The sequence below is a fragment of the Carcharodon carcharias genome, chromosome 19 (assembly GCF_017639515.1).
Source record: "Carcharodon carcharias isolate sCarCar2 chromosome 19, sCarCar2.pri, whole genome shotgun sequence".
In the NCBI taxonomy this organism is placed as follows: Eukaryota; Metazoa; Chordata; class Chondrichthyes; order Lamniformes; family Lamnidae; genus Carcharodon; species Carcharodon carcharias.
Genome location: NC_054485.1, coordinates 42,983,759 through 42,999,883, shown reverse-complemented (window position 1 = coordinate 42,999,883; position 16,125 = coordinate 42,983,759). Strand labels below are relative to the sequence as shown.

General features: G+C 41.9%; 1 protein-coding gene across 3 annotated transcripts in view; it reads left to right on the top strand.

The window, feature by feature from the left end:
* angpt2b (angiopoietin 2b) overlaps positions 1 to 8,209 on the top strand; it is a 263,137-nt gene extending 254,928 nt beyond the window's left edge. For all 3 annotated transcript variants that reach the window (XM_041212758.1, XM_041212757.1, XM_041212759.1), the window contains one exon: positions 5,506 to 8,209. In XM_041212758.1, coding sequence (XP_041068692.1) covers positions 5,506 to 5,666 — 161 coding nt within the window. In that variant the 3' untranslated portion in view covers positions 5,667 to 8,209. The remainder of the gene's footprint in view (positions 1 to 5,505) is intronic.
* The last annotated feature ends 7,916 nt before the right edge of the window (positions 8,210 to 16,125 follow it).

Sequence of the window (16,125 nt, the reverse complement as noted above, 5' to 3'; positions counted from 1 at the left end):
AACACTAAAATAAAATCATTTTTTTAGAAGTCTTGCATAGAGCAAATTAATGACTGACACATACACATGGGGTGAAGGTAGAAGCAAGAATATTTTGGAAAACTTTTAAAAAAATAACATTATTAAAAAATGTAGCTTAAAAGATCTACTAATTAATCATTTAATAGTATTCTATGCTTATAAAAAGATCTTGTCAGGGTCAGTTCTGTTGTTTATCAAACTTTATCATAATCACATCTGTTAAAAATTCTGCTTCACTTGATTGACCATGATGTAATTTCTTATGTGGTTTCTAATCGTGATGTGGGAGCTAAAAAAATAAAGTTCTTGCTGATTTTAGTGATTGCCAGCCCTGGTGGGGGAAGGTGATGCCAGAGCCCCGAGTGACAGGCCACAACTTCAGATTTTTTGCACCAAGCTGCTCATGCCTGACATCCTGAAGTTGCGGGCAGTTTCAGAGAGCTAAAGACAGTGAACACTGGCAGTTCACCCTCAACCCAAATCCCCCAAAATCTGGCAAAAGTTTCTCTGGATTAGTGGACAGTTGCAGTGTTCAGCTTCACTCTGATGCTGTCTAATAATAGCAATACGACGACGCAAACAGAATAGCTTTCTCCTGGAATATGCAGCACAATAAAACACTTAACCAGTTATCCTTTTATTAGCTCATTCTCTTTTGTTCGTATTGGCACTTTGTTCTTTTATTTTCTAATCTTTCCCCCTTTAATGACTCAAAACACTATTTACTTTTCTTCTGAACTTCCCAAGTCCTGGTGCCCACTTTGGAGGTGGAAGTAACATTGAAAAAAAATTGGAAACTGGATTTTAAAAACTGTTCCAGCCAACTGAGACCCAAAATTTGGAAGATTACCCTGGTCATTTCAAAGCACAATTTTGTGGCATGCTTTTCTGACATGAAATTTTGAGTAGTTATCTTGTCCACCTATCTGGCAGCCCACTTGCACCTGGGTGGCAGAACATCTTTAAACCCCATCAAACCATAACCTAACATTCCTACCTTCAGCTGGACCCAGCATTTCTCACATTGGCATTTCTGCATGTACTGTCAGTAGCCTTTCCTCTGTCTTGTTTGTAAAACTGGTATAATGGGCCTTTTCCAGCTGCATAAATTATTATTTCTTGCAATGCTTAAAGCCTAACTAAGCCTGCTCTAACTTTGTGACCTAAAAAATAATAATCAAATGAGCAAGGCTATTACTGGGATTTCTCCACTACTGATCATGCAAAGACTGAGTCCTTCAGGTATTGAGGGTTTACTGGAATACACAAGGACATTAATAACAACAAAAAGATAAAAACTGCGGAGGCTGGAAATCCAAAACAAAAACAGAATTACCTGGAAAAACTCAGCGGGTCTGGCAGCATCGGCGGAGAAGAAAAGAGTTGACGTTTCGAGTCCTCATGACCCTTCAACAGAACTGAGTGAATCTAAGGAATGGGTGAAATATAAGCTGGTTTAAGGTGTGTGTGTGTGGCGGGGGCGGAGGTGGGGGGGGGTTTGGGGGTGGGGGGGTCCCCTCCACTTCTCTACCGCACACCCCACCGCCCCCAACCCCCCAACCACACACCCCCCCAACACACACACACACACACACACACACCTTAAACCAGCTTATATTTCACCCCTTCCTTGGATTCACCTAGTTCTGTTGAAGGGTCATGGGGACTCGAAACGTCAACTCTTTTCTTTTCTGCCAATGCTGCCAGACTTGCTGAGTTTTTCCAGGTAATTCTGTTTTTGTTAAGGACATTAATAATGTGGATTTACTTCAGTCACTCTTTAAAGACCTAGGCCTTTTGGATTCCTGATACTATTATCACTTGTACAGGTATATGGCAAAGATTTCCTGTTTTCTGCTCCATATTGATGTATCTAGTCAACGAAAACCAGTCATTCTCAAGTCAGTCGTAAAAGTGCTTCCTGAATAGTCGTGGTCTCAATTTCAAATTGTACTCCTTTGTTCTAGAATTTGGGAACACCGCCACCTGGAAGTTCCCCTCCAAGTCACACAGCATCCTGACTTGGAAATATATCGCCATCCCTTCACTGTTACTGGGTCAAAAATCTGGAACTCCCTTCCGAACAGCACTTGGGTGTAGCTACACCATATGTACGACAGCGGTTCAAGAAGGCAACTCACCACCACCTTCTCAAGGGCTTCTAAATCTATCATCGTAACTATCTATTCCTATCTCCCTCATGTGCTTATCTAATTTTCCCTTAAATGCATTTAATGTTCACTTCAATCACTCCTTGTGATAGTAAGTTCCACATTCTTGCCACTCTTTGGCCAAAGAAGTTTCTTCTGAATTCCCTATTGGATTTCTTGGTGACTGTCTTATAATGATGGCCTCTTGTATGTTCCTCCCTACAAGGGAAACGTTCTCTCTGCATCCACTCCATTTTGGAGTTAGCTTTATGTGGCACTGGTGAAGCTGGCTCCAACACGCCACTTTCTAGGTCTTATGGAGGCAGGACATGGGGCAGGCAGCCGACCTGCTCCCAGGAAACTGGTTGGCATTTTAAACATGTTTATGAGGGTGGAAACATCTGATTTAACCTGCTTTGCAACTTTTAAAAATTCATCCCTGGCATCTGGGTGTTGCTGGCAAGGGCAGTATTTATTGCCCAAATCTAATTGCCTTTGAAAAGATTGTGGTGAGTCACTGCCTTGAACTGCTGCAGTCCATGTAGTGAATGTACTCCCCCAGCGTTGTCAGGAAGGGAGTTCCAGGATTTTCACCCAGCAGCAATGAAGGAATGGTGATATATTTCTAAGCGAGGATGGTGTGTGAACTTAAAAACGTAAGAACTATGTGACTTAGATGGGAAATTGGAGGTATTGGTCTTCCCACACACCTGCTACCCTTGTCAAAGGGAGCGGTTAGACTGTCTCTTGTTGGAGGTTATCATTGCATGCCATCTGTGTGGCAGAAATGTTACTTGCCACTTCTCAGCTTAAGCATCAATGATGTTCAGGTCTTGTTGTATGTGGGCATAGACTGTATCTGAGGACTGACACTGGAACTGAATGCTATGCAACCCTCAGCGAACATCATCAGTTCTGACCTTACAGTGTAGGGAAGGTCATTGATGAAACAGCTGAAGATGGTTAGGCCTAGAACATTGCCCTGAGGAATTCCTAACATAGTGTCCTGGGCCTGATATAATTGGACTCCAACAACCACAGGCATCTTTCCCTTTGTGCTACATATGACTCCAGCTGGTGGAGAGGTTTCCCCCTGATTCCAATTGGCGTTAGTTTTACTGGGGCTCTTTGAAGTCACACTTATTCAAATACTGCCTTAATGTCAAGGGCAGTCACTCTCATTACATCTTTAGAATTTGGTTATTTTGTCCATAACCATTCATGACTGGATGTGGCAGAAGCAGAGCTATAATATGGTGCGTTGGTTGTAGGATCTGTGGATTATAGTATTCTGCACCTGTTGTTTATCATGCATGTAGTCCTGTGTTGCAGCTTCACCTGTTGACATTCTATGTTCCTCATTGAATCAAGGCTGATCCCTGACTTGATAGACTGAGGGATGTGTTGAACAAAGAGATTACAGATTGTGGTGGATTACAATTCTGTAGTAGCTGATGGCCCACATGAATGTCTAATTTCAAGCTGCTCAATTTTTTTCTGAATCGATCCCATTTAACAATGTGGTGTGCCACATTCCCACCATTACTGTCATGGACAGATGCATCAGTGACAGGTAAGTGAGGTCAAGTAGATTTCCCTTCATGTTGTCCCATAATTAACTTAGCAAGCCATTCTTGGTGATAGACATTGAAGACCCCACCCAAAGTGTATTCTGTGCTCCTGTTATCCTGCATGCTTCTCCTGAGTGGTGTTTAACATGGAGGAGTACTTATTCATCAGTTGAGGGAGGGAGGTAAATGAGAGGTAACTGGTAATCAGCAGAAGATTTCCTTACCCATGTATTACCTGATCCCACGTGACTCCATGGAATCCAGAATCAGTATTGAGGAATCCCAGGGTCACTCCCTGCCGACTGTATATCACTGTGCCACCAGCTCTGGTGGGTTTGCCCTGTCACTGGAACAGCACATAACTCGGAATGCCAATGGTGGAGTTTAGGACATTGGCTTGAAGGTACGACACAGTGTGTATAACTTTGTCAGGCTGTTGCCTGCTCTCCCAATTTTGACACAAGCTCCCAGATATTAGAGAGGAGGGCTTTACAGGGTCAACTGGGCTGGGAGTGCCTTAATACTGGCCTCTGTAAACCTGGTAGCTGAAACAAGGCATGGGCTGATTGGGGGAAAAAGTAAGTGCATTTAGAGCACTACTTGTGGGCCAGGAGGAGCAGGAATACTTCCCCTCCCACTGTCTCGGCAGACCCAGGATTGGAAGATTGGAGGTAGGGTGCCCCCACAAGGTCAGGAATGATATCCCACTCTCCCCTCCACTGGAGCCGTCTCCCCTGGGGTTGAGGACTGGACGTACCTGGCCCTGTGGTCTCCTCCTCTGCCAATCAAGCTGACTTCCAGGCGGACAACCTGTTTGGGCCTAAAGATCCACACAGTGGAATTAAAACCCTGCAGCATGTGGGGAAACCCATACTTCCGGGATTTCCATCTGAAGCTCTGCCCGCATTCTTTTCCATCCACCCCAAATACACAACCCACCCCAGTAAATATCAGGCCATCAAATCTGCTCTGGCTTTTTCTATAGTCATCAAAAACTAATATCACAGTTCTTCTCTCTCTCCATAGCCCAATTCAGTTCTCATTTAGCAGCGTATCCATAGCTTCATCGTCAAAGTGATCCCTCCTATAATTGTATAACTGAAGGGTGCAGCAACTGGTCAGGTTTTCTTACTCTTTTCCCATCAATTTACATCCATTGATAGCAACAGGCCTTCTCTGTGTGAAGATGTGGTTAGTCTCTTGTGTATACCAGTTGAAATAACCTGTATTTCTCACCACACAAATGGTGCATGACACATGCAAATATTGAATATTGCAATTTGCTGTTATGAAAGGCAACAGTTATTGCTTAGTTTCAGCACCAGTTTATATATATTTCTAAAACATTCTATGTTTAAGTAGCTCTAACTTATTCAAATTAAACTTATTGCACTTTCTCTTGTTCTGGTGATCTCTGGGGTGTATTCAATGGATTCACTAGGTCATTCATTCCTATCCCTCTGGCAAAGCTGCATCATTGAACCAGCTCCTTGGCGGTATGTAACAGCTGACTGGAACAATGGTACTGCCAATTTTCCATTCCCCATGAATAAATTGCACCAGGCACCTTTGCCAGATGGTTTAGCCCAAATTGAGAACTCACTACTGAGGCGATCACTGATCCTTATCTTACCACATTTTGCTTGTTAACGTGTTCTTTATGCCAAAATGACTGCCTGCAACTCGGTGTGATAAAGTGATTTAAGGTGACATTACGAAGGACATGTTCTAAACTTCACTTTGTTTATTGTTTTTGCCCACAGGATGGTGGTTTCAGGCCTGTGGCCCTTCTAACTTGAATGGCATGTATTACTCAGGCGGGATGAACACAATTCGATTTAATGGGATCAAGTGGCACTACTGGAAAGGCTCACATTACTCCCTCAAGTCCACCACAATGATGATTCGACCTGTAGCTTTCTGAACAATGCATAAGGATCCTTTTCTGAGCAGCTAATGGAATTCACCATCGCATGTAAGGGATACTCTACATTCGCAGCACAATCACTGATTTAATTTTATTAAATCGTTTAGCATGCACTGGTGGGATATAAATATTAAAAGCTTCACCACCACAGCTATCAGCCTTCAGATTGCTAGAAAAGAATTAACAAAAAACCTTCCTGCACTTCTTCAGCAGTGAAAAATTTGACAAGGACAATTTTGGCAGAAAGCTGGAAGGAGAATATTAAATGACTTGCCATTGAACTAGTCCCTGAAATAGAAAAAGCCCCTCAGGGTTTCTCCTGTTCAACTCGAATGATGCAAAGAATGTGTTGCCCATTGACATAATCTAGATTCAGGGCAAAGTGTATTCGAAAGTGTTCATTCTTTGTCAGTTGTCTTCAATGTTGTCTTCGATGCATCAACCTTCACATCTGCTTTCTCCTTCAGTGGGTATGGAGTCAGATGACCACAGTGAAAGGAAAGCAAAGTGTGAATGTAACATGTTTAACTATTTCACATACAGAATGTATTTGGGTGCTTCCTCGGTAAATTCTTCCTTAGGAAAAAGGAAACATTGCATATTTACATTATTATGTTTGTCCATCTGTGTCTATTCCAGGCTTTTGAGAGCAGCCAGTTTTTTTTTTCCTCTCAGTAGGCTCAGTTCTCGTATCAGCCAACGTGTGCAGCCTGTTCCAAAAAATTCCATTGCTTGTTGGCTGTCACTGCATATTGTGTTCTAACAGATGTTCTATTTGCTGCACACACAGCTGTTTATTTCAACGTGCTTTTGAAATCTTTTGTTTTTGGTACAACTATGATTAAATCTGAAAAGTGTGGAGAGCCTGATGCCAGACCATGCCACTCTCCTCTGTATACAAACACGGTTAAGTATTTTCCAATACATTGGGCCTTGGCTAATTTGCTCCATCGGAATGATGCAGTTTGCTGTGAAAATTTCTGCTGCATGTCTTATGCCGAGCAAACCACATCCAGTTCAACTGCTGTCTGTTATTACGAGATCATTGTTTTTGCAGCGCATGGCTATTTCAGAAATAGTTAATTGTGCCTCCAACCATTGCTCTTTGTCCCCCAAGCACCTTGTCAATCGTAGAGTGAAGAATTAGTGGAAAGGGCAGAGGTCATTACCGTGAGCAAACAATCCAATGAAATTCAAACTGCCGTGAAAAATATGGTTTTGTTCAGAATGGCTGTGTCTGGGAGACTCTCCTAAAGAAGTTAACTTTTGCTTGCATACCAACCTCTTTGTTCTTACACCAAATGTGGGGCCACCTGCAGTTTTAAAATACTATTGTCAATGTGTAATAAACATAATTGTCCCTGTCTAACAGTATATAAACTGAATCATCCAAAATGGCAAATCATAACAAAACCTAGGAGAGACTAAAGGAGACCAAGCATATTTTGTAAAACAGAAGAAAACAAGCCTCACATAAATTCCAGGATTTTCTAACTGTCTTTATCTTGGAGAGTTCACGCAAAAAAAAAAAAATTCTTCCACTGCCCCTGTTGTCTCTATTGTGAACCCTCTGGTACCAAGAGAGCAGTGATTGACCAGCTTGCTGGCCTCTGTGTGTCCAAATGCTGCAAGCAGATATGTGGGAGTGACCTGGGGTGATTTTCTCTGTTTCCCATCATCATTTCTCAACAACCTTAACCCTGCCCCTCCCCCTCACCCAGCCACACCCCCACAAGAACACAGGTGCAGACTAGCGGGAGTATGACACAGCTTGAAATTATTAATTTTTCCAAGATAATTGATAGGCAGGATTTTGCTGACAGTTTTATGATATTAACAATTCTGCTGTCAAGTGTTAATTAAGGAACGCCACTCATACTTGTTGGTCTCTAATTTCACACACCCTTTCTGTGTAGAGTACAATGCAGCTGTATATTCAAATGCTGGAATATTGCTCCAAGTGAAATATTGGAAATGTGCCAATGACAGGTTAAACATCACAACCAGGTGGAGCAACAATGCGTTATAAAGCAGACCTTTGTAAAGGGCCAAAAACAAAACTGTACTAAACTTACATTTCATAAAAAGCTGTTTTTAACAGAACTAACAAATGATGAGAACCTATAAAAATGCATCACAGCAGGCTGATCCTATCTTCACGACAGAGAACCTATCAAGTAACCTGAGTCTGATTTTGATTCTTGTGCATAAAAGGTCGAGAAAAGTTTTTGCTCAAATATATCCACTTTTTAACTAGATTATTGAAATAAAGAATATTACAGATATTGATTCATCAATCATTACTTCCAGGAAATGGAAGTAAAATATAAATAATTATAGCTTAGTTATTCACTGTTTCCAATATGTATAAATATTGGAAAAGGTTACTGCTACTTATTCTGTAAAAGAAATTTGTTAAATTGTCAAACAATAACTCAAATTTGTTTTATATACTTTCACCTTTTAAAAACTATTAAGCATGAGCGTACAATTTACAGCAGTTTTTGAATTAATTTAAGAAATAAAATTGTCCAAAGTTCTGCCTGTGTTTTTATCTATTCTATCTGCCAGCAATAGAAGTGGATCATTATTACAAAGTTGTGACCTTTAATTGTGCAAGAAAACTGTAAAACATCATTCCAGGATGGGGGGAGGTGTGGCATATTGCTCACCACCCCACCCCCCTGCTCCCAGAAGGAAATTCAATGTTGCACTGACCGACGCTCAACAAGGCCGCCCTGCCCAATAAGGCTGGTGGCCTGAAGCAGGTGGGGGGTGGACTTCCACCCTCAATGGGAGCATCGTCCCAGTGTCGAGTGTTACCAGCCCATCTGATTGGCCAGCAAACTCTAGCAGTCCCAGCAGCGCCAGAACTCAGCAGTGGACATTACTGGGACTGCAAGTCCCAGGAGAAAGAGCAATAGATCCTGGAGGACCTGGACTAAGGTAAGTCTAAAGCATTTAAGACAGGAAAGGATTGTGGGGCTTAGGGAGGCAGGCGATGAGGATGGGAGTGGTGGGTTTTGAAGGCCAGGTGGGGAGGAATAATAGGGTGGGGAGGTTGGGCTGCAGGCTAATATCTTGAGGTGGCAGAGGTTGCCCCTGGTGTTTACAGGGCAGACCCCAAAAGTTGTATTCCTCCTTCTTTCCCACCTTTTCCACAAGAGTCTTCTGACTCCGGCCTCGTCAACCATTTTATGGAGTGGGCAGTGTATTATTTGGGTCAATTGGCCTGTTAACAAGCTCAATTGTCTGCTATTTTTTTTTTTAAATGGCTGGTTGGCAGGCTGCAGATTTGAACCAACCCCCAGCCTACCGGATAATGCGGACCAGGTCAGGGGCGGACGGGCAGGCTGAGGGCTGGCGACCTGTCACATTTTACATGCCTCGCTCGGTAGGGGGATCTGCAAATGCCAGCCCCTGATGTTTGTCCAACACTCCAGTATATATACCTATTTTCTATTTGTACATATAGTGAATCAGAACAGAGTAGGGCAATGATTGGAGCTCCTACATATTTCGTCAGTACAGAGGTTGCCTATGTAATTTTTCTCCATCCAACTTTTTCCTGATCTCAGCTGTAACATTGAGAGGGGCACGAGGCACAAACCAGCTATTTTCCCTCAATAGGTAGGGAGGTAAATAAGTTTCCATCCCCATCCCCTCCCCTCCCTCCTCTTCCCTCTCCCATGCCTCATGCTCTCACTCACATCCCGGTTCTGGTGGCACTAATGAACAAATGTTTTGCTCTAGGTCAGAAATGAAAAGTGTTTGGATATCCCACTAGATGAGAAAGCAAAAAATGAAAAGGGTCAAGGAAGTAAAACCAATGTATTTTGTAGATTGAATAATAGTTGACTAAGTTATCAATCATTCCACATATCTTTATTGGACTCTTTATATGAAAATCTCTATCAGATTTAGGGAGTTAAAAGGTTTTTAAGTTTTGGGAAAAGTCATATATTGGTCACACTTTCTCAGGATAGTTTGTACTATTGCTCTTCCATAAGAGCTCTTTGGATCCTTGAAATAGAACTTGCATCACTAAGAGCACCATAGGATATGACTTACAACATTATGTCCAAATTATTTTAGAACCTGAGTTACATAGAATTAAATCGAGACTAAGGCACAGGGACAGGCATGCAACCCAGCCGATCCATTTTGCTGTTTATATTCCGCACGAGTCTCCACCACTCAATTTTTTGCAAACCCTATCACCACCTCCTTCTATTCCTTTCTCCGTCAAGTGTTTATTCGGCTTTCTCTGAAATGCATCTATGCCACTTACCACGAGTACCCCTTGCATTGGGAGTTCCACATTTTTCCAATCTTTGTGTAAAGAAATTTCTCAGGCCTATTGGATTTGTTCGTGACTATTTTATATTCATGGCCCCTAATTTTTTTCTCCCCCATAAGCGGAGTTGGCATCTCTACATCCACCGTATCAAACCCTTTCATAAATTCAAAAGCCTTTAATAAGGCAATAGTCAGCCATCATTTTTCACAGAGAAAAGAGTCCCAGCCTATTCAACCTTTCCTACTATATTCTCTCAGTTCTGGTGTCATGCAAATGAATCATTTTTGCACCTTCTCACTTTGTCCCTTTTATAACAAGGAACCCAGAACTCTGATGTGGTCTAACTGAGGTTTGATAGAAGTTTAACATAATTGCTCTACTTTTTAAGTCCACCCCCTTAGAATTGAATATTGAGTAGAAATCAAGGCCTGAATATTCCAGTCAGTAGCAATGCTTTGGATAATATAGTTTAGAAATAATTTGGGCACAGTATCATAAGTCATATCTTATGGTGCTCTTAGTGATAAAAATTCTAGAGCAAGTAAGTATTTTATGGAAGACCAAAACAGAACAAACTATTCTGAGAAAGTGTGACCAATGTATGACATGCTTCTCAAAACTTAAAACCCTTTGAACTGCCTAAACCTGACAGAGATTTTCATATAAAGAAAGTGTCTAATAAAGATATATGGAATGATTGATAACTTAGTCAACTATTATTCTGTCTACAAAATACATTGGTTTTACTTCCTTGGCCCTTTTCATTTTTTGCTTTCTCATCTAGTGGGACATCTGAACACTTTTCACTTCTGACCTAGAGCAAAAAATTTGTTCATTACAGCAAAGTTCAGTAGCATTGCTGCTGGCATTGCTGCTTCCTGGAAAGATTTTACCAACACAACATTACTGCCCATTTCTTTCGGGATCTTCCAATCCTGGCTGAAGCAGAAATGGGCATTCAGCATGTCCAGGCTAAGCCCAGTGGGTGAAGCAGAGACAGGGAAGGAGAGAACATGTCCCCCTTTTCTGGCACCAGCTTCCAACAGGCCCAAGTCTTTTAATGGATGAGTGTGGTTAGTGAATAAGTGATTGAATGAGTGAGTGAGTGAATGGGTAGGTCGGTGAGTAGGTAGTCAGGTTGGGTCAGGTGGGTGGTCAGGAAGTAGTTGGGTGGTCTGGGGGGTAGAATTGTTGGATCAGGGTTTGTTCAGGTTAGGTCAGTTGGTCAGAAGGAGTGGTCAGATTGGGGCGGGGTTGAGCGGGTGTTTGGGAGTTAGTTAAAGGGAGAAGTTGGGTGGTTAACAGCTGGTTGGGAGTTGGGGTGTGGTGGGTGTAATCAGTTTGGTGATGAAGCCGGATGGTCATGGGGCTAATCGGGTTGCTGGGCAGGATAGTTGAGTGGTTGGTGTACTAGTTTGGTAGTCAGGGTAATGTGGGGGTAATTGGGTCAGGCCGGGCTGTTTAGAATGGGTAGCGGGGAGAGTGGTTGGGCTGGGTTAATGGGGTAGTCAGGAAGTTGGGGGGTTAGTTGGGTGGGCTAGGGGACCGGTCAGGTCAGAGGTATGTTTGGGATGGGGGTAGTCAGGTTGTTGGCTGGCCAGGTGGGTAATTGGGTGGTTGGAGGTGTGGTTAAGGGTAGTAGATAAGTGGTCATGAGGGTAGTTGGGTGGATGTGTGGGTAATTGGATGGTCGGGGAGGTGGTGGTTTGATTGGCAGTGTCAGTTGTGGAGTTACCCAGTTGTTAGACCAAGTTTATAATGTCTAACATTTCCAGGTTAAGTAAGTACATAAGTAAGAAATCCAGGGTAATTTAGGTCCCCTGTATCTAGTCCACGACTCTGCCCTAAGCTCAGGACCAGAGACATTCATGATAGGTTCAGGGCAGCAGGGAATCAGCCCATCGGAAGCTTAAGCTTCCTGTACATTTCCCATGTATGTCCGCATGCCAGGACTTCTGCAGGGTTCTCATGCGCATCTCCCAATGTACACCCTATCTCCGATGAGACAGGAAGATTTGGGCTTAAGAGATCAAATGATAACAAAGCTGTGAAGTTGCACATGCCAGAAAAGGAGAAAGAGGATGGGTCCCTATACTCTCAAAAAGAGAAGACTGAGGGATGATCTAATAGAGTCCTTTACACTTATGGAACGTTTTGTTAAGGTACGCCCAATGGAGAGTCTTTCCACTTGTTGAGAAACAACAAAATTAGAGGTCTTCAATATAAGATAGTCACCAATGTATCAAATATGGAATACAGGCAAAACCTCTTTATCCAGAGAGTGGTGAGCATATGGAATTTGCTACCATGGGGACTAATGGGGGTGAATGTTATAGATATTAAGGGGGAGCAAGCTAAGCATATGAGGGAGAAGGAAATAGAGGATTATGCTGATGGAGTTAGATGAAAAAGGATGGGAGAAGACTCAAGTGGAGCATAAACATTGGCATAGGCTGGTTGGGCCTAATGGTTTCCATGGTGTACATTCTATTTAATACTTTATAAAAGCTCTGAGACTCTGTCGTTTACTGCAATTTTTCACTTAATGATGATATACTTCTCAGTTAAAAATGCAATAAGTTGATACAAAATAATTTTAGCACAAAATTGCCTTGTTTACAGGAGATGGTCAGAGAATATGCTTTTACAAATCACTCTGTCACATTCTGATAACTAAATCTATTATTCCTCCTGCGCATTTGGCCATAGCTCATATGAATGACTGATTGCACTTGTTCAGCAATGAGAAGTTGAAAAAATTTTTGTGTTTTTAATATGTGGATACTATTGTTTTTGTAAAATAGGAAGTTTGTCAGTGCTGACAAGCATTTCATTAGCAATAATTTGTGAGAGCCATCTGTTTCTCATTTGTAATGTAGAGGGAAATAAATTAGGCTTGGTGTGTTTAATCATTTAGCTCTTGTCATTAGGACTGCAGCAGAAGCGAGGGCCACAGTGCTGGACACAACTTTGCAAATCACAAAGATTGTTTTTTTGAGCTAGACCAATGAGCCACAAAAACATTTGTCCGTAATGTAAAATTTGAAGGAAATCTGTTAACCCAAAATTTATATTCTTGTTAAATTAGGGTTAGATTAATTTTCAGTTTAATCCCGGGGGAACATATTTTGAAAATAGAAGCTTTGTCAATGTTGACAATCTTCCTGGGCAGTCATTTGACGATGGTTTCTAGGAAGACAAACGCCATAAAAGGGGCTGAACACCAGCAAGGAGTCAATGATCCAAGAAGAAATGAAAGAATGATATGGTAAAAATCAACTTCAGTTTGCTCATGCTTACATCTTTTTGAGTAGGGATGTGTTAAATTCCAACAACAACCAAGATCAACTCAGACTAAAAATTGTACTGATGTTTCACCTTGGTGGATCTAAGGAAATTGACATATTAAGATAGGTGACTAAATATTTGATCAAAGAGGCAGGTTTTAAAAATGGTCTTGAGGGGGAATGTAAGGTTTAGAGAGGGAATTCCAGAAGTTAAGGCCTAGCAGGCTGAAGGCACATGAACCAGTGGTGGAAAGAAGGGCTGGAGAATTCACATGAGGGCAAAGTTGGGGGAATGCAGGAGAATAAGCAGAGGTTAGGCAGAGCAGAACAAGCTGCTAGAAGAGGGAAGAGGAGGAGACAGAGAGGGTTCTCAGCAGGAGGCCATATGCACCAGGGTATTCGGGGAGCAATTCTCCTACCTGAACACCAGTGACAGCCAATGTTTGAGAAGTCTCCACTTCAGTAAGAAAGTCAACCCTGAATGTTGCGAACTGTTGCAGCTAGAATTCCAGCCCCAGAACAGGGTAAGGACCACATTGCCAATGACTGCAAAGGTGACTGTGGCTATGAACATTTATGCATCTAGCTCCTTCAAGGCTGCTTGCTGAAGATATTATCAACATTCCCCAGTTTGTAGCTCACTATTGTGATTCAACCCACCTCCTCGTGGGCAATTAGGAATGGGACCTTAATGCTGGCCTTGCCAATGACACCTACGTTCCTTGAATGAATAAAAGAAAGGGAGGTCACTAAGGCTTCCTGTTCAGAAAGAGTTAATTCAATTTCAACCCTTCTTGCCAGAGACAAACAGCCAGAATAGGCACAAGAGTATGAATGGTTTGCAGGCTTCTTCATGGTGTAGGGTGCCATTGCAGGAATATTGCTTTGCAATTGCCACATGTTAATTCTGTCCTACAGGACCAAAATGAATTCAAGCTTAAGGTTGGCGGGCAGGCTAGGAGCCCCAACAGGTTTCTGATAATACATGAAACCTCATCCACTGGCAGGATGAGGTTTCATGTCCGTTTTAAAAAATTTTAATAAATTTTATGTGCTTCTTATTAACATGTCCCATCTTGTGTGACATTGTCACATGAGGGGAACATGTTAATAATTTTTATATTTTTCTATTCTTAAAGTTTTTTAGAATGTCAGTAATCTCCCTGAGACAGCACTTAGTCTCAGGGAGCAGTGCGCTCTTTTGCGCACTTTGACAGTTGGGGAAGCGCAGGAAGTGCATAATGCTACCCGTCAGGCAGCCCTGCTGGGCGGGCCTTAATTGGCCCGCCCACTTAAAATGGCAGTGGGGCCCACTTCGGCGGCGGAGTTCAGCTACCCAACCACCGCCGAGCCGGTGGGGCCTGCCTGCCAACCTAGGGCAAAATTCTGCCCATTATGTTTGGTCCCCACATCCAAATCTTTGATATATATTGTGAACAGCTGGGGCCCAAGTATTGATCCTTGCGGTACCCTACTAGTCACAGCCTACCAATGCGAGAATGACCCCATTATTCCTGCTCTCTGCTGTCTACCTGTTAGCCAATCCTTAATGCCAGTATATTGCTTCCTATCCCATGTGCTTTTATTTTGCTAATCAACCTCCGGTGGGGGACTTTATCAAAAGCCTTCTGAAAATCTAAGTATACTATGTCCATCGACTCTCCTTTATCAATTTTGTTAGTAACATCCTTAAAAAACTCCAACAAGTTCATCAAACATTATTTTCCATTCACAAATTCATGCTGACTATGCCCAATCAGATTATGATTATCCAAGCATCCATTTATCACATCCTTTATAATAGATTCTAGCATTTTCCCTACTACTGATATAAGGCTAACAGGTCTGTAGTTCCCCATTTTCTCCCTCCCTCCCTTCTTAAAAGTGGGGTGACATTTGCTACCTTCCAATCTTCAGGAACCATTCCAGAATCTATAGAATTTTGGAAAATGATCACCATCCACTATCTCTAAAGCAACCTCCTTCAACACTCTGGGATGCAGAATATCAGGTCCCTGGGACTATTCAACCTTCAGTCCCATTAATTTCTCCATTACAACCTTCTTACTTATATTAATTTCTTTCAACTCCTCATTCTCCCCAATCCCTTAGATCTCTAAATCTGGGAGATTTCCTGTGTTTTCCTCAGCAAAAACAGATACAAAGTAATCATTTAGCTTCTCTACCATTTCTCTATTCCCCATTATGAATTCTCCTGACTCTTCCTGCAATGGACTCACATTTGCCTTAGCCAAATGGTTCCTTTTTACACACCTGTAGAAGAGTTTACAGTCCATTTTTGTTTTTTTGCTAGATTGCATTCATATTCTATTCTCATTTTCTTTACCAGTTTCTTGGTCTTCCTTTGCTGCATTCTAAAAACCTCCCAAACCTCAGGTTTACTACTACTTCTGGCAACTTTATAAATCTTTTCTTTTAACCTTATATAATTCTTAGCTTTCTTTGTCAGCCATGGTTGACTGACTTTTTTTTGGGTTTATGCACCTTGAAGGAATGTATAGATGCTATAAGCTATGTAATAGTTCTTTGAGGACTATCCATTTCCTATGTACAGTCATACCTTTTAATACATTTTCACAATCCACCTCATCCAATTTGTTCCTCATGCCCTCATAATTTCCTTCATTCAACATTTACACCCTTGCTTCAGAGTGAACTACCTCACTTTCAAACATAATGTAAAATTCTATTATATTGTGGTCATTCGTCCCTAAAGGTCCCTTCACAACAAGATTATTGATTAGCCCTTTATCATTACATAATAAGATGGTTCATCGCACATTGCAATCACTCCGTCCACTTTCAGGGCTATCCAATTTAGCCCTTTGTGAGTTTTAAATTTTGGGTA